Source organism: Lolium perenne, chromosome 7 (assembly GCF_019359855.2).
Source record: "Lolium perenne isolate Kyuss_39 chromosome 7, Kyuss_2.0, whole genome shotgun sequence".
Lineage (NCBI taxonomy): Eukaryota > Viridiplantae > Streptophyta > Magnoliopsida > Poales > Poaceae > Lolium > Lolium perenne.
Window position 1 is genome coordinate 97,182,204 of NC_067250.2, and position 21,882 is coordinate 97,204,085.

Below are 21,882 nucleotides of genomic sequence, written 5' to 3' on the forward strand. Positions count from 1 at the left end.
TAAACCGTGAACCAGATGTTAGTAACAGACCAATTACAGAAAAAAAAACACAGAGGAGACACAGGCACCGAGCTAACATTCCAATTCCTAAACTGACCTGGCCTACCATCTCTCGTTTGAATCTAGACTGGGTGTAGAGAACGTACTAAAATGGAGGCGGAGTGACTGCAACTGTTGCAGCAGGATATCTTGCAAACTACAGATCTTCCTCAGGGCAGGCCCAAATAAAAAATTAAAAAGTTTGACGGCTTCGGCGTGCCATTCACATCAAGAATCATCTCAAGAGCTCCAAATAAAAGAAACATGGCGCTACCATTGAGCATTCCAATGCAGAGAAGTAAAAACAATTCAGGAAAAAGAAGCACACCTCAAGAATCATGTCAACAGTTTTCAATAGAAGAAACAGACTGCTACTGTGAAGCATTTCAATGCAGAGAAGTAAATAATCCAGGGAAAAAGAACCACGATTAGTCACGATGTCCACATGATATTCTCAAAAGTCGAATCGCAATGTTAGGTCGTTGTACCAGAGTACACTTGCAGCAATGAGAACTACAAATTTGAGATAAGAGGGTAGTGGCAAGTAAAAACATGTTCCCGAAAGCTTCCTAAGAACACACAAGATCCCTCTTATAAGGCCGCCTTCGGCAGCATGCACGATCAACACGACTACACAGTTCTGGACAGCACTTTCTCAGCCTGAATTCATGACAGAAACCAACCTTGTTCCATCAGACAGTGATCATTTTGGGTAGAGGATATCGTAGTGACCAGGCCGGTACAGGAGAGTAATGTAAGGTTTCTCATCAGCAGGAGCTGATGTCATTGCGTCATCACCCTCAGAGGAATTGGCAGCAGGGACGAAATCGTGGTGGTTCACGCTTAGGTTGGCAGGATCACAAGAGCTTCTGTCTAGGTACATCACACGGATTGGCACCCCTAATGCATCTGACAGAGCAATAATGTGCACATGATCACTTTCCTCGCCCATTGGCTCCACAGAAGCCTTGCAGAACTGCAAAGCAAATTTTAAATCAGGGTCAGTCCCTCGGTTGCATGTCTATGGAAATGGGTTACCAGGTCAAGGATAAAAATAACACCAGAAAATTTTGTCAAAAGAAAAGGTTAAAGCATGCATGTATTGCTCCACCAGAAAGACAGGTAAACAAGTCATTTCATGTCCTAACATGTTTACTTAGGATGGTTCCCATAGTTATCACAGAAACAGAGGAAAATTTCCATGAGGTTGGACTCAAATGTAATTTTTCTTTGGAAATAACATGCAAGGTAATCCAAAGAAAAAATTCCTATTGTTTCCAATCCTACAAATTGAAGGCCAGGCTTGGCGCAGTGGTAGACCACATTCACTTGTGTCCTGGAGGTCCTGGGTTCAAATCAGCCTCTTTGCATAAAAAGCAAGGGAAAGGCTGCCTAGAAATTCCCTTCCCCAGACCCCACAATGTGTGGGAGCTTACAGCACTGGGTGCGCCCTTTTTTCCAATCCTACAAATTCAAACAAGCTACGTAGGAATATTTCATAAGGCATAGCATCCTCTGGAATTTCTATGAAGCATGGTTTTAAAGGCGCCAAGTCGTCCTAAGGCGAAGGGGGGGGGGGGGGGGGGGGGGGGGGCCCACGCTTAGGCGGACGCTTTGGACGTCTAGGCGCCAAAGGCGTGCGTTTTTCTAAGGCGGAGGGGGAGCACTTGGACGCTTCGCCTTTAAAACCCTGCTATGAAGTTCCTCGGAATCAAAGAGCCCTATCCCTTGAAGAATACTCTATTCTTAGAGAGCTGCTAATTATGCTCCTACTCGAATTACACCAAGTTTTAGCTTTACATAATCTTTCTAAGGGGCTGCTTGGAATAGGTGTAAAATTCGTGTGGCCACCAGCAAATTTAGACAAAGTTGAGTCAGCCTTTTGACGATGGATGGAGTACTATAAACCGGTAACCACACTAATTTTACACCTACTCCAAGTGGGGCCTAAAGGAAACTGGCCCTGTAGGAATACTGGCCACATGAACACCAACGAGGTACCAAATCCAACAAATAATTAGTAGACCTATTAAATGGCATACTACAATCTCATCTGTCAACCTGTTTGACAACATTCGGCATCAGAGAGTGCGAGTATTGTGAGAACAGCACTCTTGATTTCCACAATTGATATGCAACGCAGAATGATAACTGCCAGTAAAATAGACGTGCACTGCGAACAGGAGGGTGTACTAATGGACAAGAAGTATATACATGATTCCTTATAGAATGTCTTTGTTCTGTGTGTTACAAAGAAATATAAGGACAAAACTAATATGCTAACCTGAGCCACTGTCGAATTTGTCAAGCCTGAGATAAATGGTTCAAAGAACTCAGCCCTCCTTTGAATTTCACCAGAGGTAACAAACCTGAAGAACATGACAACTAAGGTAGACATAATTAGATGATAATGACAGCACAGTCAAGAAAGACATCATATATATATCTGGTTGTACAAACCATAATCGGAAATCGTTTGCTCCCTGGATTTTTCAAGAAGTTCTTCAGGCCTAGAGATACAAGAAAACAAAATAGACTCACTACAAAAGAAAAATCTGATAACAGCCATGCCATACTATTCAAACAGTTAAGGAATCCCATTTCAATCAAGAGTTTTCTTCTGTTCATATGCAATTGCGCATTACAAGGAGACAAATAGAACGCTAGAATATTTACCCCATAGAACAATCGTGTCCCTGCAGAACATTTTGCAGCTGCTCAATGAACATCTGAGGATAATGAGGGAGGAAAAATCAGCAAGGCTAAAGTTCTTCTGGGCGAGCAGCAGATTATGACATCTCAAGGGCATTTAACAAAGCAAATAAACATTTCATATATTCATACTCAGCAAGGTTGAAGTTCTTCTGGGCGAGCAGCTTTACTACCCATTATTTTATGCATTTCAATAACAATAGCAGAACTCCCAAAACATAACCATAAACAGAATAAGAATAATCTAAGACAACTTGTTCATATCTCAGACAATTTTACCCACAGAGAGCAACAAACCAATGCATTTCATCAAGGGATTGAGAAAGGGTATGCAGTATAATTACAACCATGTTAATAGTCAACAATGCGCACCGGTTAGACGCTTTTCAGCAAGAACACAAGTCCCCGGTTACCAATGAGGCATCTAAGCAAGTTCCCAGAGATACATATAAGAAATTGTAACCGAGAGAGATCTACAAACTAGTCAAAGGAAGTCTAGTAGACAATTTGGAACCGCGGCAATATAGAAAAGGAGAACTCAGGAGAGAAGCAAAAAAACAAATAAGCATTTACTTACAGCGAAGAAGTCCTCATAAGTAAACTCAATGTATCCAAGACCTTGTAGTGTCTTATTGCACTGCTCAATGTTTTTTTGGATGCGCTCAACCTCAGCTCTATCTTGTGTCTCCAGGATATGTTCCTAGCAGCAACCCATAGGATTGTCAAATTATGAATAGCCATACTTTGCAAGAAAAACAACAACAAAAAGTACTGGAAAAGTATACCAGGTATGAGAACATAAAGCTTCGATAAAAGCAGTTCCCGTCTCCTCGTGTCCGTCTTAAAGCATCATATTGTTCACCAAGCAACTGCAGGTTGAGCGAGAAAAACATAAGAACAAACTGAAGGGCCACAAAATGACACACAGGATCAACATAAAATATAGTTATCGTGTATTAGAATTGACAAACCAACAACAACCTTTATTTTCTCCTGTAAAATGGGGCTGCCAGACTGGAACTCTGCTGCTAAGGCGGAGAGCGGTTCCTGCAAGATCAATAAGATGCCCAGTCATATAAATTGATAACGCACATCAGTGATTAGTATGGATGGCAAAGTAAAAGCAGGAGTACGAAGTTACTGATTAATAAACTGTAAATATAGTGATAACCATAACAGTGTGTTTAGCATTTCCCAGTGGGAAAACAGAATTCACAAGTAGCGCCAAATGCACTTGAGACACCCAACTAATTTGACCCAAATAAGGGCTTGTTCGGTAGACAGGGATTATAGTGTAATGAAGAGTATTAATAGCAGTGTTTTGGGTGAAAACACGTGTTTCACTCCAGGTTTGCATATCTCACAACCAGATTTCTGTCGGGAGTAACCAACATCCTGCGTCCCGAGTACAGGCTTCGATGTGCAGCGCGTACCTCCATGCAGCAGCTCAGCTATTTCCGATCGCTAGCAGCTACGAGTGCCCCGCTATTTCCGATATGGCACGGCAGGGTTGCGAGAAAGAAAAAACGCGAGGGGTAGCGAGCGGTCTGATTCACACGTGTTTTGGCAGGTTTCTCGGAAGTAATTGAGGCTCAGCCCTTTCAAACCGCTACAAACCCGGCGTGCCGAACAATTTAGCTGGTGTTTCGCGAGATTTTGTGCTGGCCCAGAAAACTTAAACACTTCAATCCCCTTAAAAACCTCCGTGCCGAATGAGGCCTAAAGAGAATAAGAGACCAAGCTCAGTATCTTATTTCATTTAGGAACCCTGTGGAATCATGGATGTCGCTCCCCAGCTTCTCATATGGATCTTTATCATTTCATTTTGAAAGATCAAAGTTCAAGTGTAACAGAACATTGTAGAGAAACCACAGTTGTAGACTCAGCCAAACTTCCAAGATAATTTCATCTCATTAAATGACAAAAATAATTTGTGCTCCATTTCCAGTGCTGAGTTGCCCCTAGCTTTTCATAGGCTATCCTTACATCCACATGTTGTGACGACAAACTCCTTCGGCCTATTATAGTTTGTATTGTAGACCAGAAGTTTAAACAAGAAGCTGAGACAGCCAATGATAACCCCTAATTATCCTAGAACAGGGCACGATTTGCTCCCTGTCAACCCAAATTCGAATCCCTTATGCCACCTTGCCCATTTCAAACGACAACTGGCGAACCAACCGAAATTCCAGTACAATACGAGTAGTCGCCAGTAGCAACATTGGCATACTACTGGATCGAAACAGGAACGAACCCCGAAGGCTGTCGCCCACAAATGGGCACCGGGTTAGCGGCACTACGCGCGATGATCCATCCCGGGAACATGAACAAATCTATCGCGATGTGCGGGAGAGGAGCCGAGATGTGGCTCACCTTGTTCCCGACGTACGGCACCTGGGGCCCCTCGGGCTTGGGGTCGGGGTCGGGGCCGCCGCAGCAGGCGTGGTAGTAGTCCCCGCCCATGGAGAGCTCCACCGACACGGGGTCCGGGTTGGGGTCCGAGCCCGAGCCCGAGCCCGAGCCCTCCCCTCCTCCCGCATCGGCGAGCAGCGCGGGGGCCGGCGGGGGCGCGTCGCCCATGGCCGCGTCCTCGGGGGCCGGGGCCGCGCCGGTGTCGCCGCCGCCGCCGCCGTCCGCCGCCTTGCGCTTGCGGGCGCTCGCGTCGGCCGCCTCCCTCGCCAGCTTCGCGTGCGGGGTTGTGGACGGAGTTCGAGACGAGACGAGACGACGGCTTCGATTCGGGGGACGGAGCGGAGGAGACCTTTCGCTACTGCGGGACGAGATCTCGGCCCAGGTGATGTACGTGACTCTGGCATGTGGGCCAGACGGTGGGGACCCAGCTGTCATGCTCTGGAAGTTAGTAAATGCTGTTCCTGCTGGACCACCACCACTGCCATTTCTACACGCCACCTCTCGATCTGGATAACTATCCGTGACAAATGGAGCGATTCTGACAAAAATAACTCTCTTAGCAAAGAAAAGCACGGAATAACCCCATGATCAACTAATTTACTGGACTAATCCTTTTGTGTGACGTCCTTCGGATCCGTCTATGCGAACGGCGTCACAGATTCAGGCCGATGTGGCGCGGTCGACGCTGCGCACCATTGACCAGCTGACGTGGCAGGACGTGTGGAGGCACACTTTGAATGTGTGGCGCCGCTCGGAAGGGCGCTACACATTCTGTTATGCGTGATGCCCAAGCCCGCCCCAACCCGAGCCTCTTCTTCTTCTCTCTTCTTTCTTCTCTGGTTGCCCGGAACCGGCGGCGGCGGCCGCCTCTCATTCCCCCCACCAAATCCTCCACGGATTCGACATATCTGGCAAGCCAAATTGATCCCCATTTATTCCTCAAGATATTTTCCTTCGATTTCCTTCGGTTCATCCACTAATTTCATAGATTTTGTTAGATTTGGACATGAACCCTAGATGTGAAATTCTAGATATTATTGTTTATTTTTTGTGAATTTGGAATTGCTTTAGACATGGAACACTAGATATGAAACTCTACATGTGATTGTTTATTTTTTTCAATCACTTGTTCTCATGAACCCTAGATTTGGATATGAATTCTCATGTATGTGTGATGGCTTATATATATATATGGTGATAGAAATGCTTAGATGTATTCTCATGTATGTGTTGAAGTCCATATTGTAATGTATGTGTGTATGCCTCATATTTGTTAGAAAAAACCAAATTTAGAACATGTATGGTGATAGTATGGTAGTTATTGTTTGTATTTGTGAAAAAAAATGTAGAATGGCGTGGCTCCTAGATGAATACTATGATAGGCAACACTGGGCCTATCATATCGCGGACCTAAGGAAGGTACTCATATTTTTTTGTAATCACTACTTGTTTTATTTCATCGGATATATAATATTATGTGTTTGTATGTGCTTGTAGGTTCTTGAGTCTTTGAAGATTCGTTACCACGGTAGAATACATGACATGCCGTATGACGAGCGGTACATGGAGCATATTGAGCCTACCAATTTTCTCACGTTCATCTCGCTTGTAAGCTGGGGCCCGCTGAACATGAACGATGCGGCAATCACCGCGCTTGTCGACCGGTGGAGGCTGAAGACGCACACCTTCCACTTGAGGGCCGACGAGATGACCCCTACTCTTCAGGACGTGCATTCCAAATCCCACATTATGTCTTCCCTCTAGCTCAACACCATCATTTGGCTCATTCCAATTCAATTCAATCCTCGCTTGTGCTACCACCTCGGCAAAGCTAGGGCTACGGTCAAACACCAAGTTAACCTCTTTTGGGTCCGGCTCTAGGTTTCCCTTCAAGAAAGCATCCTTGTCCACGTGATGAATATGAACAATTCTTTCCATCCCTAGCATAATGTGAACAACACATACATATATGTGTTCAATAGTTAACCATAGTCGAAACAAATCAAGCTAGGGTTTCTACCCATACAACCTACCCGGCTACCCCTAACACTCGTCCTACTTGAACAAATCTAAGATTCCAAAAAAATTGACTTCACATGCCAAATCAAGTTAGGGTTTCACATCTATATCCAACCAAATTCATCAATTCATTGGATGAAAACAAGTGGAATGGAGGAGATTACCTTAAGGAACGACCTGGGAACGAACTTCACGGACAGATCCAACAAAAACCACCATGATTTGTGAGAGATTTGGGTGGGGGAGAGATATGGGGTGGCTGGTCGAAGGAGGAGGAAGAAGATTTGGGTGGGGGAGTGAGGTGTGGTCGAGCTGGGCGGCTCTGGCCGCCACACATAACATAATGTGTGGCGTCGATGGGAGCGACGCCACACACCCTGCCACGTCGGTTGGTCAACGGCGCGCCACGTCGATTTTGATGTGTGGCGCCGTTCACATGGACTCTGTGTGGCGCCCCTCCAAGACAAAAGGGTTAGTGCAGTGAATGAAATAGTTTAGGTAGAGGGACCTTTGTTTACCAAAAGGTTATTTCTGTCAAAATCCGACTAATGGGCCCAGATTTAATGGTGAGACCCACCCTCTGACCGAAGTACTACTACTTCCCATCCCGTAGCCCAGGAGGACGGCGGTGACGGCGCCGGCGATCAGATCCAGTGCTCCTCGGCGGCGGCGGCGGCGGCGGCGGTCATGTGGTCGACGGCGTCCTCGTGCTGGGCCCGCCACCACATACGCCTCCTTCTCCCGGCCCTCTTCCTCGCCCCCGCCCTCTTCTTCCTCCTCGCCTCTCCGCGCTCCTCCGCACCCTTCTTCGCCCTACCCGCCTCCAGGTACGCGCCCCGCCCCGACCTTCCATACCAGGTTCTTCTGGACTCTTCCGGGAAGTTACAGATTCCCCCGCATTGGGTTTCCTGCAGGGAGCGCTCGCCCCTGGGGTCGCGGCTCATATGGGCGCAGCGGCGGGTGGCGGAGTGGCGGCCGTGCGGGTGGTGGCGGACGGCAATGCCCGGTGAGGCCTCGCGCGCTTTCCGATTCCGGGGTCAGGGTATTTGATTTGCTTGAGTTGTGGTGTACATGTACTGGTGATGATTTGGTTTTGTCCTTGTGCAGCACCGCCTACGAGGAACGGGTACATCCGGGTAGATTGCTACGGCGGGCTCAACCAGCTGCGGCGCGACGTATGTGTTAACAAACCTCTGTTTAGATTTGTATCCTCCTTGGAGTAGAATAAGTATAGGCGTTTCGTATGCACTGTTAGATTTGGATCATTTGACCATGCATTGGTGCACAAGTATAGGCTAGTGTAGTCCATAAGCAGGATTCATGTTATTTAGCTTAGGAAACATGTAGCATGGTATGGAATGTTTGTACAGCGGTACGCAGTGTCAACTCACTATGTTATGTCCTCTGTTGTATTTACTCTGGTGCAATTGTTCTGCAGCTATGCGATGGGATTGCGGTGGCGCGTCTTCTGAACGCGACGATGGTTCTGCCCAAGTTCCAGGTTGCGGCATACTGGAATGAGTCTAGGTACTAGAGTCACTCGAGGAAACCAAGGCCTCTACTAACTGTTGCTATGTGGTCCATTTCTGTTTGGAAAAGTGATCCAGTGCTTATTGAAACAATGTGTCAGTGGTTTTGCAGATGTGTTTGACGTTGATTACTTCATTGAGCAGACCAGAGGCTATGTTGAAGTGGTGAAGGAGATGCCTGAGGAGATATCACTGAAAGAGCCCGTTAACGTTGACTGCCGAAAAAGGAAAGGGCATTTTGATTATGTCGAAACAGTGCTCCCGGCTCTTTTGGAGCATCGCTATATTTCTCTGACACCTGCCGTGAGCCAAAGAAAAGATAGGTATTGCCCACTCATCTAGTTGATACCTGAAGTATGTTGTCTGTTTTCATGATACCAATTATTTTAGTAATGTAGTCATGCTTTCCCAAATTATTGTGTTGATTGTTCACGTCAAATTCCTTGAGTCATATCTGCTATTGAGGATCTTAGGATCATGTAAACAATGTATATGATAATAAGGCTGGCAATGAACTAGTGAAGGACTTAAATTCTTTTATGTAATTGGAAGGCACATATTTCATATTATAACTCATAAGTACATGTCTTGCAGTAACCCTTTTCAAAAATATATATTCCAGTAATAAGAGTACAATATATCTATATTTCATTAGTAGGAGTTCATTATATGAAGCTGGTTTGTTTTATCATTGACTGCAAAATTCTTAAATAGCATATGTGCGATGTACAATGTACTACCATCAAGCAGCGTTGAAAACCATATGTATTTGGCTGTATTTACATATTTAGATGTCTGATGTGACCATGTCAATTGTTTCTTTGTATCTGTATTTCTGTTGCTCATTGCAAATACTGGCAGTGAATATATGTATCAACCTTCGAAATTGGTGGGCTTGCTATCCCCAATTGTACACAATAATGTGAAAGTTATCTTCACAGCTTTGTAGCCCCTGCCATTGCGGCCCCACCCCAATATCTTTGAACAATTGCACTGATCTTGTTCTACTATAATTGGAATAAATAAACTGATATGCGGAGTACTATATTCTCGTGAGATAATTTTGTTTAACTAAAGATTCAATGCATGTAATGAAGACTCCACGTTCCTGATTTGTTGGGTGCATGACTTCTTTACTAACTGCAACCACTTCAGCTGACCTAATCTTGATTTCATGTTATCCGCTTTGTGATACGATGACCTATACTGATAGATTGGTGCTGAGCTCTGTTCATAATGGTTGATCAGTCCTAAAAAAAATTTACATGTATAATCCACAAGCTGAAGATTGATTGAGACACAAGTCATTAAGATAACTAGCAGTATAAACCTAGTTTGTGTTAGTCTATGGTTTGCTCTTTGCAATGCGACAATCATCTCACGGTTAGTCTCATTTTCTGTATGTACCTAGAAGTTGCATCATTAACTTTGGTGTGTTATTCTGATTTTTTTTGCTAAATTACAGTGGGAGAACCTCATACTGGTGTTACTTCGGCTTGTATTTTTTTTTTCAGATATCTCAATGATTTAAGTGCGGGCCACTTTCCCATAGTGATGTATGTGGTTTTTTTTTCAGATATCCATCATATGCGAAAGCTTCTTACTGCCAAGGTTGCTACAATGCACTCCGTCTGAACAAGAAGGTGGAAGCCAAAGCTATTGAGCTTCTTGAAGCCATACCAAAACCTTTTTTATCCCTTCACCTTAGATTTGAACCAGATATGGTTGCCTACAGTCGATGTGAATACAGTGGCCTTTCCTCCAAATCAATGGAAGCAATTGAAGCTGCGCGTGGGCAAGATAGGAATGTATTGATTGGTGATGCTGCTCGTTTGTGGAGGAACCGAGGAAAGTGCCCTCTAACACCAAGTGAAACAGCCTTTATCCTCCAAGCACTAGGAATTCCTACACATACAAACATTTATTTAGCTGCTGGCGATGGGCTAATGGAACTAGATGGCTTCACTTCAGTCTACAAAAACATGTATACTAAATCGTCTCTCCTGACCCATGAAGATTTTGAGAGGATGCATGGCAATACTAAAGCTGCTCTCGACTACTATGTTTCAGTCAACAGTGACACTTACGTTGCCACGTTCTTTGGAAATATGGATAAGATGGTAACTGCAATGAGAACAGTGCAAGGGCTACAGAAGACTTTGATATTGAGTAGGAGGGCCTTCGCAAACTACACGGCTGCTGGACTGGCAGAGGACCAACTAGCTAAGGCCATGTGGGATGCTCATCGAGAAGACTATATCATGGGGAGGGGATCTGCTCTGCCCGAGCATTGCTTCTGTGAGTTCAAGTTGTAGCACATCTGAGCCCATATAACACGAAGGCCGCCTTTGGATCAGTAGCAACTAATGCATCACGTTCTCATTGAGTTGCTACTGCAATGAGAGTAATGCCCAGGCTTTGGAAGAACTATTCTTTATCTGGGACTTCGCAAGCTGACGAGTGTCTTGGTTGAAAGGGCTACTGTCACTCATACAGGCATGCATCATGGATACTTTTTTCGGTGAGTTCAATTAGTAGCACATACATGTACACGCACACTTCCTTTGAGTTTGCTCTTAGACTGCTTAGAGGGTCATGTAAGAAATAGTTGACCTAGAGAATCTCTCTGAAATATCCTTTTCCAACTGGATAGCAAAGGCCCCAGTTCTTAAAATTTGAGGGGTTTAGATAAGTTGAAAATTTTGTTCATGGATGACCAACAAGGGGAAAAATTTCAGTGCTAAATATGTTGTACAATGTTTGAAAATTTCTGCAGTGCTCAGAAATTAACTACTGTCGAGTGGTGTGATTTGTTATTTATTTTGTCCGCTACTAGGAAGTACATCAGTTGGTTGTAGAGTGGGGGTCCAGAACCAAAAGAAGGCTTGATGCTTATTGTTCATCACAATGTCTACGTGCTTAATTGCTTATTCATTTCTTTAGCTATGGAGTTGTTTGGTTCTTGATGCCCAGATCATTTTTGTTTCTAGAAGGAGAATCAGATGTTGGTCGTCTCTAAGTCAATGAGAACAATGTTTAACAAGTTTAAAAAAAAAGAACAATGTTTAACAAGAAATCCCCAAATGGAAGGCATGACCCATTATGTACCTAGTGTGTGCATCAATCACCCACTGGCTATTGAAACATTAAACAAGACTTGCAGTTGCATGTGCCATATGCGTCTTTACTCCACGTCTGAGTTAGTAATCTATGTGACTGGTGGTTTAATATTTGACGTCAGAGCCAATAAGCTTACATTAATTGGTGCTGAGCAAGTGGGCTTTTTAGACTGCCACTGGAATGGAGGGTACATGACAATTGGCAGTTCAGTTGCCCTTTTTTCCAGTTAGGCAGTTACAGAGGTACTCCCTCTGACCCATATTATTTGATGCTAAAATAAATGTATCTACAACTAAAATGTGTCTAGATATATCTATATTGCATTGCATCAAGTAATATGAATCGGAGTAGATGGAAGTAGCCTCCCTTGTTTGTTCATTTAGTCACAATGCATGAATCGTGCTATTCCTTGAGGGAGATTACTTGTGCATTTGAGATGCATTGTGTCCCTTCCTTGTGCAGGTCTCCACTTGTCATTGTGTGCATCGATATGGTATCTAATGTATTGCCACCTTTAACCATAATTTTACATTTTCGTAAGTTATTGACAGTAGCTGAAAATTTTAGTTTGATGCAAGTAGTTTGATTGAGATTTTACATTTTCATAATGTAGACAGATGCAAGTATTTTGATGAAAATTTTACATTTTCATAATGTAGACAGATGCAAGTAGTTTGATGAAAATTTTAGCTTCAGCATATTGCTCGTACTAGTGGCCACAAGTTTTTTTTTCCATGTAGACTATAATAACATCTTAAAAGAGACAGTGGTAGTATTACTTTATATCTTCTGGCTTTGGACGGAAGAGGGATAGTCATTAGATATCTAGACCTGGTGTGAACGTCTTGTACTCCAAGTCGATGACTATGCCTAGATAGACTTGCTGAAACTTCCTCGTAGTTTCCTGTGTGCTTTTTTATTGCATGTTGTCAAAAGCAGTTGCTTTCTGAATTTGTTTTTGTACACGGGCTCTAATGAAATAGTCTCTCTGCTCCAATCATAAAACTGTTAACAAGGAAATACAACAAGTCTAGAGTGTTTAAATGGAGCGTTAGTTGAGCAAATTGTTGTAATCATTTTGATGGAAACAAAGATGTCAAGGTCAATTGAGCTAAGTTAGCTAGCTAATAATAGCATATGCATATGAAGTGAAGAAATTCGAAATGAGCTACGCTATTGTATGCGAGTATTTTGCTCATACCTGCCATGTAGTATTGTATGTATGGAAGTAAGGATGTCCACGCATACAATTGAAGTGATGTGAAGGATGTCCGCACCATACAATTGAAGTGATGTATGGAGTGTCTTGGTACGTTGTATCCACACAAACCGACTACATGTGCACGTGTACTTTGTATAGGCTCTGCTACGATACGATCCGCTCCTCCTGGACAGTTTTCATATGGGCACACGAGGCCATTTCGTGATTTGTAAGACTTTGCAGTGTCAGTTAACAACCCAGGTTATGGGAGAGTACTTGCAAGACGTGGCCGAATGCAGAATCGCCAATGTAATTACTGTACTCTTGTTGTGTGTGCGACCACATCAGCGAGGAAAGGCGAAAACCATGAAACATACCAACGGCGACAATCATCGGCGCATTTCCTGCACCGAGTCACGAAGACGATAAGCACGGATAAAGTGGTCAAATAGTGGCAATCATTGAAGCCTTGGCGAGCAGAAGTAACTCACCAGGACATCAATTCGGTCAATAATCATATGTTGTCAAAATATTCCACATGGCAGCGGTAAGGCAGTAACAATGTGTAGTTTACATGCATATTTACCATGGTTTAACATTGGGAATCGTGATAAAAAATGAGTTATGAACTAAGCGTGTGCCATTGTATGTCATTCATATGAGATCGAGGTGGCTGGCTATATATAAAGGCCGAAGAAGCTTCAGGAAAGAAGTGCCCCCACTCACTTGAAGCAGGTCAGTCCCATCCTTATCACCTCTCCTGCTCCTATAGCTCCTCCTAGTCCTTGCTCTCTTGTCCACCACCATAAGTAAGCAGCTACTAGGCCAAGGACACATCGGCATATCCATCGACCGGACCTTGTCCTTTCTGCGCGCAGGACCGGTGACAGTGAGGCAGCAAGCGTGGATCATCCGAGCGGAAGCGGAAGCGCTCGCCCTCCTCCAGCTCCGGGAAACCGTCGCGAGAAGAGAGGCTCGTCTCCTCCTCCGCCGCCGCCACCGGAGCGACCACGAGGTGACGACCATGGCGTGCTGGAGGTTCTCCGTGAGGCGGCGGCGCAAACGACGACGACGAGCTATGCGGAGTATGAGTTCGCCGTCATGGTGGCGGCGCTCACGCACGTCATCAGCTCCGGGCGGCCGGCGACCATCACCGGTGGTGCAACCGTGTCCGGGCAGCAAGCAGGTACGTGTGTGCATGCTGCCTTTTCTTTTGGTGTCCATGGAATCTTTGCGTGTCCCCGATCTAGATTATTCTTGCTAGCTACTTCGATCTCTCCATGTCCTTCTACACGAGATCCGTACCAGTATGTGATTCTGTGTAGACAACTCTAGATAAGGCGGCCAGGACAGCTAGAAAGTAAAAAAAAAAATCCAAAAAAGAAGGGAGTGGAAATGAGATTTCCTACGTATATTCATCTATATCTATATCTATACCTAATAATAAAGGGAGAAGCGTTTCCGTGGTTTGGTCCGTCGCTGATTGGTTTTGTCCGTCGCGTGTATTTGTTTTCGTTCGTTGCGTCTGGCTTCCATCCATCGCCTTCGCACGATCGGTTCATAGGAGGAGTCATATCCGGATCACACCAGCTAGCGTGGTCCGTTGGTTTCCAATCCAACATAGTCCAAGTCCGTTCTCTCTGCGATCCTTGGTTTGGGTCCGATTATTTTTATACATAACATCCAGACTCCTAGCCCGATCAGCTCAGCTATTTCCTTCCAACTTCTCCCGCATGAAAAGGACACCAAACGGAAAGAAACTGGACACTTGATGAAACAAAGCAACTCCACGTGAATTGTGTGTCTACTCTTTTCCAATCGGCCGCGTTTCCTATCTCCTCTACCTCATGGATCCCTATATAAACTTGACATCGATCGGACACGTGAGATCGTATCGAGGAGACGCGATCAACGACGACAAATCCTACGCGTGTAGCGCATCGGCGAGCGTGGCCATCTTGGAGATGAGGCAGCAGTAGAACTCGAGCAGGCCGAGGATGTCAAATCGTCGACCACGTCCAGCTCGCGGATGACCTGCTCGACGGGCAGCGCGGTACGGATGTCTAAGCCGATCGAGCTACTCCACATCCCGGCGCGCCGACACCTGCTACATGTGCCCGTGGAGGCGTGGACCACCACGATCCGCTGTGCGGCCAGCCCTATGAGCAACTTGAGCCCCACCAGCACGTCCATCGTCCTCTCCTGCTCTTCATGTCATCCCTGATCGACAGCTAGGCTGTGTGCCGATAAAGTGCTGCATGTTGTGAGACCAAGCGGTTTCGGCATTGGTAATGTCGGGGACAAAACCTTCAGGCCAGGCTGTTCGCCGGCAAACGTCTAGGTGTACACCCAGTACATGCCGAGGAGGGTGCAAGGACTGAACCTCCAAGGTGTTCGATATGTAGCTGCTACGGACTAGGGGAGCCGAGGATCGAGTACATGGTATATATGGGAAGCAAGAGTACTAAGACCTCTGCATCTCCGTCAAAACCTGGGTTTCCCTACGACTTGACTCGTATGTTTCAGAATTTAGAGGACACAACGATGTATGTGCTGCTGCTGCCAGTAAGCTCCATGCGCACCGGTCAACATATAACATCAAAATAATGTTGTGTCAGTAAAACATGTTGGCAGATATATGGATTTATCTCTGCAGCGAGAAAGCACACAACGCCTCCTCTGGATCGGTAGACAAACCGCAAGAAGGTACCCAGCACACAAAGCATCACACAAAGGAAGCCACGTCTCCTGACTGAACACGCGTCGAGCAAAAAAGGAACCAGTGGAGAGGTAACGAGGTTCCCTGATACGAGTGCTTTTTACAAATTCCTTGCTGAATCAGAGCGTTATATCTATTGCTTTGGTGCAATTTGATATCGAACAGTGGGAATTTTAAGTACTCCGTAGCTAATTTCTGTTGGGAGACAATTTGAATTTTTGATATAGGTAGTGAAGTTTTGGTATTTGGGTACTATATGGTCCCTTTATTCTGAAATACATCTTTGATACATTTTGAAACATTAAAAGATACCAAACGAAAAATTTAGGTTTATTTGTTTAGATGCTACTTGCGCACAAAGTCTTTTACATTAAAATTGGCATATTGTTCGGTCGGTGTAAAAAAACAAAATTTGGTGCTAAAAAATAATGTTTTGTGTGGGACATATTTTGTCTTTTTTAATCAACCAAAAAATTATCCCTTCTTTTACTGAACTGTACAAACACACTTAAGTTGGCGAATATTTTGTTGGATTTTTTCACAATTAAAATTATATTTTTTTGGGTGGGGGAGCATATGCATCCGGGAGTTGAACTGAATTTCCGATTCATGTTTATGTACTTTGTGGGTACCGCAATTCCATCTACTGTGTCCCTAAAGATTTGTACTTCCTCCATCCTAAAAAAAGCCAATCAGTTTTTATAAATGAATATATCTATATACCTCCATATTTAGATACAGTTGGAAAATGTTTTTAGGTACGAAGAAAGTATATAACCTTTTAGTTTTGGTTGTGGTTGCACAAAAATGGATTATAACATTGAAACGGCCAATTTATTTTCATCGGGCACAACATTAGTAGACATGAGAGTTCCCAACAAATTTTCAGTATAATGTTTTTCTAAAAAACATAAAAAGTAAAAGAAATATTGTCATGTAATTATTTTATCTAATTTTTTTCTTTTCCGCAGCAAAGCGCGGGCATTGTCCTAGTCTTTAAAAAAAGAGATTTCCTACGTATAGAAGCCACGTGTCGAGCCTTGTTTTGGAGAAGATTAGACTTTGGAACTCTGAAACTATCCCAAATGTTCACGTCCCCGCTGACCATGTGTCAGCCTACGTGGCTGGACCATCGTACAATCGTCCTCTCCAGCTTGGCAATAGAGTGATAGGCGTACCAGTACTCCATCATCATCTCTTAAGTGTTGTTCTTTCTCTTTTTATTTACTTCCTTCTAGCTTTAGTTAAAGTCAAACTTTGTAAAGTTCAGTAAAAAATATAGAAACAAATATAAACATCTGTAATACAAAAACATGTAAATATGAAAATCGAATTTGCTGTCGATTTCTTAATCCTAAAGAAAAGTGAAACTTTTGCAAATTTCTCTGAACCGAGACTTAGATTCTAGTACTACCATGCATACCAATTTTTTTCTGTTTGATCCTCAAATGGTCTGTCAACATATATACGTGCTTATCGTTGGATGAATGGATGCAGTGGCGCGCCAACACAGTGGTCCTCAGGACGGGGCGTCGACGTCGTCTACATCGTCCGAGCAGCATCACCAGCAGACTGTCGTCGAGCGTCCACGCTACCGCGGCGTGCGCCAGCGGCCGTGGGGCAAATGGGCGGCGGAGATCCGCGACCCCGTGAAGGCTGCGCGGGTGTGGCTGGGCACCTTCGACACGGCCCAGGACGCCGCCCGCGCCTACGACGCCGCTGCGCTCCGCTTCAAGGGTGCCAAGGCCAAGCTCAACTTCCCCAGGGCCGGTGCTGTAGCTGTACACGCCGGCACACCACCCCGCCACACCACCGGACAGTTGGTACGTGAACAGCCCGGGCCAGCACGAGGCGCGGCATTGCCGTTGACGCTGCCGCTGCCGCCGCAGCAGCGGCCACCCATGGTGCTCGTCCATCCGCAGAGCAACACCTCGGCGGCAGCTCGGGAGGAGTTCCCGGACCTCCTTCAGTACGCGCACATACTGCAGAGCGGCGACGTGGACCTGCGGGCTGTTGCGGCTGGCAGGTTAACGCCAGGGCAGTCGTCGTCCTCGACGCCGGTGCGCCACTCGGGGTCGCCTCCGCCTCCGCCTCCGCCTCCGCAGGAGGATCGGTCACAAGGCGAGGGAAGTGCAGGCCCTAGCGGGCCTAACCGCTAACTAACTAGCTCTGATCATCGTGTACGTGGAAGGAAAACAAGTTTTTTTTTCTTGTCCTTCTTTTTCACCAAAATGATAGACAGAGAAGGCTACAACAGCCTGTGGCTGGCTAGCATGTACCTCGCGGGTACGCTGCATGATGTCATTGTACTGTATACTTATGTATAGGTTAGCATGACTAAATATTAGAATGTTGTTCTCTATGCCCTTGGCGTACCGTCGAACGTAACTTCATGAACGGTGTTTGGGTCAATGAACCCAATGTCATAGAGCTTGCCTCTTTTGCGTTCGAGCATCTTCATTCTGCATAATATATTCGTTCTGCATAATATAGCGTACAAAAAGAATATAGTGAGGATAATTGTTAGTGTAAATAAATGAGCTGAGCTACAGACTTAATTACGTAAATAAATCACTTACACGCAGTAGCAACTGATGATAGATTTGTCGAGGGCGTCTTGATTGAATAACTGAAATAGTTCTTCAAACTCAAGGTTTATCTCCTCCTTCCCCGGAAGTAGTGTTCATCTCTAATTGCCACTGTGAGGTAGCGATCACTGTTCCGACAGGCTTGCAGGTACCATTGATTCAACCTTCGCACCTGAGTCCCTAGACGCGCGAGCTCGCCAGGTTTGATGAGATCATGTCCGTATCAATACTTCTTTATGACTTCAACCATTGGATAGTAATCTTCGTACTGAACATCTCCTCCAAGATCTCTAGCCGCTCGTTCGATCAGCGATGTCGTCTCTGGATCATCATAGGAGTGCACGACGAAGGGGGGTAGCGACTGATTTTCATGTTGTCCAAGCTGGGCATTTTTTGTCGTTTTTCTCGCTCTAGAGGATTTTCCAAGAGAGCGGTCATAATCACATGTCAACTCAGCTTTCTTTGCTCTCGTCTCGGCAAAGTGGTTCATTGTATTCGGTGTTATAAACAGCTTTGGCGCAGGCTTCTTCGGTGCAAGAAACGCCTTCAACTCGGCGGCTGAGACTGCGTCGGTTTGCTCATCAGTCTTCTCATGTGGTAACAAATCTGGAGTCTTGGACCTCTTCGGAGCTGATGATCTCTTCGGAGCTTTAGGATGTGTCGCGGTACTTAACTTCCTCTTTTGCTTAGGTGGTTGCATACTTGGCGGAGTCTCCTGGCGAGGAGGAGGCAGCGGAGTATTCTCACGCGGAGGAGATTCATCATCGCGCAGAGGAGAATCATCACGCGGAGGAGCGAGACTGCGTAGGCGGCGGAGGCAGTGGAGGAGGCGGAGAACGAGATGGAGGTGGCATGCTTGGCTTCGAACCTGGAAACACAATGTTCTCCTTCCGCCATTGAACGGTGGTTCTAAGGGCTTCTCCCAGTTCTTTGATTTCCCCATCTTCATCTACAGGTTGCTCAAGGATTAACTGCTCATAATCTACCATCACTTCATCCACCATCACAACATCATAGTCATCTTGGACCGGACGGCAATGGTAAGTTCTTGTAGGTAAGAGATTGTCGACCGCCGCCTTGAAGGATAGGTTGAAACATTTGACATGCAGATCACAAGGACGGCTCTCAGTGAGATCATCCACGGGGGGGGGGGGGGGGGGGGGTGTAGCGAGGATGCTCGATCACATGTTCATAATCATTATCCTGCTGAGCGGAAGCCACGCTGCTTTTCCGGTGTTGAGATTGCAGCGGGATGATAGCATCCAGCAATGCAACATCTACATGCTGCCCCTGAGCCATCTCGGATGTAAGTACTTGGGTTACTTGGGCAACGGTGCCTTGAAGGGCGCTCATAGAATGATCTAAGGACACTATGCGGTCTGTTTCCCTTGCCTTTCTCCTCGCATGGCTTTTATCAGGAAATCTCTTCCTTTCCGGAGGAAAGCCATACTTCCATGGAACGGAGCCTTCTGTCAGCTCATCGTTCTCTCTTTCGGGGTGGAACCTCCCATCCTCCACGTCCATATGTGCTTGTTCCAGGGATTGAATGGGGTGCTTCAGATGTTCTTTATTATAGATACACTTCCCTGTTTCTGGGTGAAACCTTCCCCCAATCCCGTAGAACCACTCCTTCGACCGTTCGATCCAACCGTGTGTCCCTAATCGGATCCCTTTCTTGACCTGTTCCGCCTCAGCTGCCTGCCACTTAGGCCGGTTAGCCCTGTAGCCACATGGACCCATAATTTGGTGATATTTCTTCAACGCAGCATTTGCCTTATTTGTTGCCGACCTTTTCTTAAATTCTTCTGACTCCGTGTTGTACTTCACGAATTCTCCCCAGTGATCTTTTACCTTCTCATTGTCCGGAGTCTACTTTTTCTTGACAAGGCTGCGCAATGTTTTCTTGTGGTGCTTGAATAGTTCGGCCATCTTCTTCAAAGCAAAGCCAAGGACTGCCTCCTCCATCTTTGCCTTTTTATCGGCATCCTCCTCTGGAGGTAGGTTGAAATGTGCCATGAGCTTGGTCAAAAGGCTGAGTTTGGCTACATCATCGATATATTGACCTGCAGCTGCTTCATCAGATTCTGCTCCCTTCGGCTTGTGCCATTCTCGAACGGTGATCGGGATGCAGTCCCTAACAAGCACTCCGCATTGACTTATAAATAATTTTGCATGCTTCTCGGGAGCAATCGGTTTACCACTCTGATCGATCTCGGTGATGTCGCGCCTAACACCGTCGGTCAACATTTTGGTCGGGCCTCGCTTCGACTTTATAGAAGAATTGCTCGATCCGGAGGGCTAAAAAGGAAATAATGCATCGTCAATACAAATTAGTTAATGCATCTAGTCACCAGTGGCTTAATTTATATACCTCGGTGATAACTATGGTTCCATCACCGGGGCCATTATGATCTTCTTCCTCACTGAAGCCATCTTCTCTTCGGTCAATATTCTCCGCTCCCTCACCGGAGTCATTCAAAAAAGTTGCGGTGACATCGTCACCATCATCATTCGGAATACCGCCACCGCCATCATCCAGAGTACCGTTGGCTATGAGGTTAGCCATGAATTCTTCTTCGTCTTCGTCTATGTATCCCTCCATGCTTTCTGCAACGAGTTGCAAGTTATAGGAACCATCGTATGATCACATATATATATATTAATTAAGGATAATGCAGAAAAATGAAATTGGAGTTACATATATAGTTATTAATTAAGAATTGATAATGTAGTGCTGAAACCAGATAGTGTATTTACATGCATACATAGCTCGGGTCCATGTTTATTTAACCCTAATACATCACTACTAGAACCTCTCAACGGCGCCGACCAGGTCCTGAGCCGCGCCGGCTGAACACCCAAATCCACGGAACAATAACAGGATCATAGCTAATGTAAGATCCCTGCATAACTGACCATCCTCCTATACATGGTGTCTAACACGTACATGTAACGGCGAATGAGCTCGTCCTCCTCTCTAATGCGCTGAGCTACCACCTCATACGGGGCTGGCTCCCTCTGAAACGACCGTGGCCCACGCGACCTCCACCAAAGAAGATCCGGGTCGACGACGGGACCGGATTCCGCACCAAGGTGCGCGCCCCGGAAGATAACACCTCCCAGTGCCACCCCAGTGGAGCCCAGTCCCGGACCTCCCACATCTCCTGCATCTTCTCCAGAGCGAACCCTCCACGACGCGGCGGCTGGCGCGGCATCGTAGCTACAAAAACTAAATCATATATGTAATAACATAAATAAATAAAATACATAATATTGTGCTAAATAAAATAAATATATATGCATACTACTAATATTTAGTAAGTAAAATTTAGTCTAATAAATATTACTTTTTCTAACATAGAAATATTTCTAACATATAAATTTCACTACTTTTTTTATCTAAACTAATATTACTACTACACTACACTAAACAAATATTACTATTAATTACTACTACACTACAAATATTTCTAACTAAACAAATATTACTAACAAATAGTACTACACATACAACTAAAAAAATAAAGGTTTTCTGCTGCGGCA

At 45.2% G+C, this 21,882-nt stretch overlaps 3 protein-coding genes across 3 annotated transcripts; 2 read left to right on the forward strand and 1 right to left on the reverse strand.

The window, feature by feature from the left end:
• Positions 1-467: 467 nt before the first annotated feature.
• LOC127316562 (OVARIAN TUMOR DOMAIN-containing deubiquitinating enzyme 1) lies at positions 468-5,613 on the reverse strand. Its single transcript, XM_051346993.1, has 8 exons — positions 5,125-5,613; positions 3,733-3,798; positions 3,537-3,620; positions 3,329-3,451; positions 2,716-2,768; positions 2,500-2,549; positions 2,324-2,424; positions 468-1,015 (listed from the first exon to the last, which is right to left on the reverse strand). The coding sequence occupies exons 1-8, from the start codon at positions 5,596-5,598 to the stop codon at positions 743-745; spliced, it is 1,224 nt and encodes a 407-aa protein (XP_051202953.1). The 5' UTR covers positions 5,599-5,613; the 3' UTR covers positions 468-742.
• A 2,158-nt stretch (positions 5,614-7,771) lies between these two features.
• LOC127316560 (O-fucosyltransferase 13) lies at positions 7,772-11,456 on the forward strand. Its single transcript, XM_051346989.2, has 6 exons — positions 7,772-8,009; positions 8,097-8,188; positions 8,290-8,357; positions 8,621-8,709; positions 8,813-9,034; positions 10,288-11,456. Exons 1-6 carry the CDS (start codon positions 7,870-7,872, stop codon positions 11,024-11,026), a joined length of 1,350 nt encoding a protein of 449 aa, XP_051202949.1. The 5' UTR covers positions 7,772-7,869; the 3' UTR covers positions 11,027-11,456.
• LOC127316561 (uncharacterized) lies at positions 11,122-18,193 on the forward strand. Its single transcript, XM_051346990.1, has 5 exons — positions 11,122-11,232; positions 11,953-12,073; positions 13,381-13,767; positions 13,911-14,218; positions 17,249-18,193. Exons 4-5 carry the CDS (start codon positions 14,134-14,136, stop codon positions 17,908-17,910), a joined length of 747 nt encoding a protein of 248 aa, XP_051202950.1. The 5' UTR covers positions 11,122-11,232; positions 11,953-12,073; positions 13,381-13,767; positions 13,911-14,133; the 3' UTR covers positions 17,911-18,193.
• Positions 18,194-21,882: the final 3,689 nt, after the last annotated feature.

Bases quoted from the DNA above. Each gene is read 5' to 3' on its own strand.
- LOC127316560 (XM_051346989.2), top strand. From the start codon at position 7,870: ATGTGGTCGACGGCGTCCTCGTGCTGGGCCCGCCACCACATACGCCTC. The intron at 8,010-8,096 runs GTACGCGCCCCG...GGTTTCCTGCAG, and splicing joins TTCGCCCTACCCGCCTCCAG to GGAGCGCTCGCCCCTGGGGT. The intron at 8,189-8,289 runs GTGAGGCCTCGC...GTCCTTGTGCAG, and splicing joins GTGGCGGACGGCAATGCCCG to CACCGCCTACGAGGAACGGG.
- LOC127316561 (XM_051346990.1), top strand. From the start codon at position 14,134: ATGGTGGCGGCGCTCACGCACGTCATCAGCTCCGGGCGGCCGGCGACC. The intron at 14,219-17,248 runs GTACGTGTGTGC...GAATGGATGCAG, and splicing joins CGTGTCCGGGCAGCAAGCAG to TGGCGCGCCAACACAGTGGT.
- LOC127316562 (XM_051346993.1), bottom strand. From the start codon at position 5,598: ATGACAGCTGGGTCCCCACCGTCTGGCCCACATGCCAGAGTCACGTAC. The intron at 2,550-2,715 runs GTAAATATTCTA...TTGTATCTCTAG, and splicing joins GGACACGATTGTTCTATGGG to GCCTGAAGAACTTCTTGAAA. The intron at 1,016-2,323 runs GTTAGCATATTA...TTTGCTTTGCAG, and splicing joins CAAATTCGACAGTGGCTCAG to TTCTGCAAGGCTTCTGTGGA.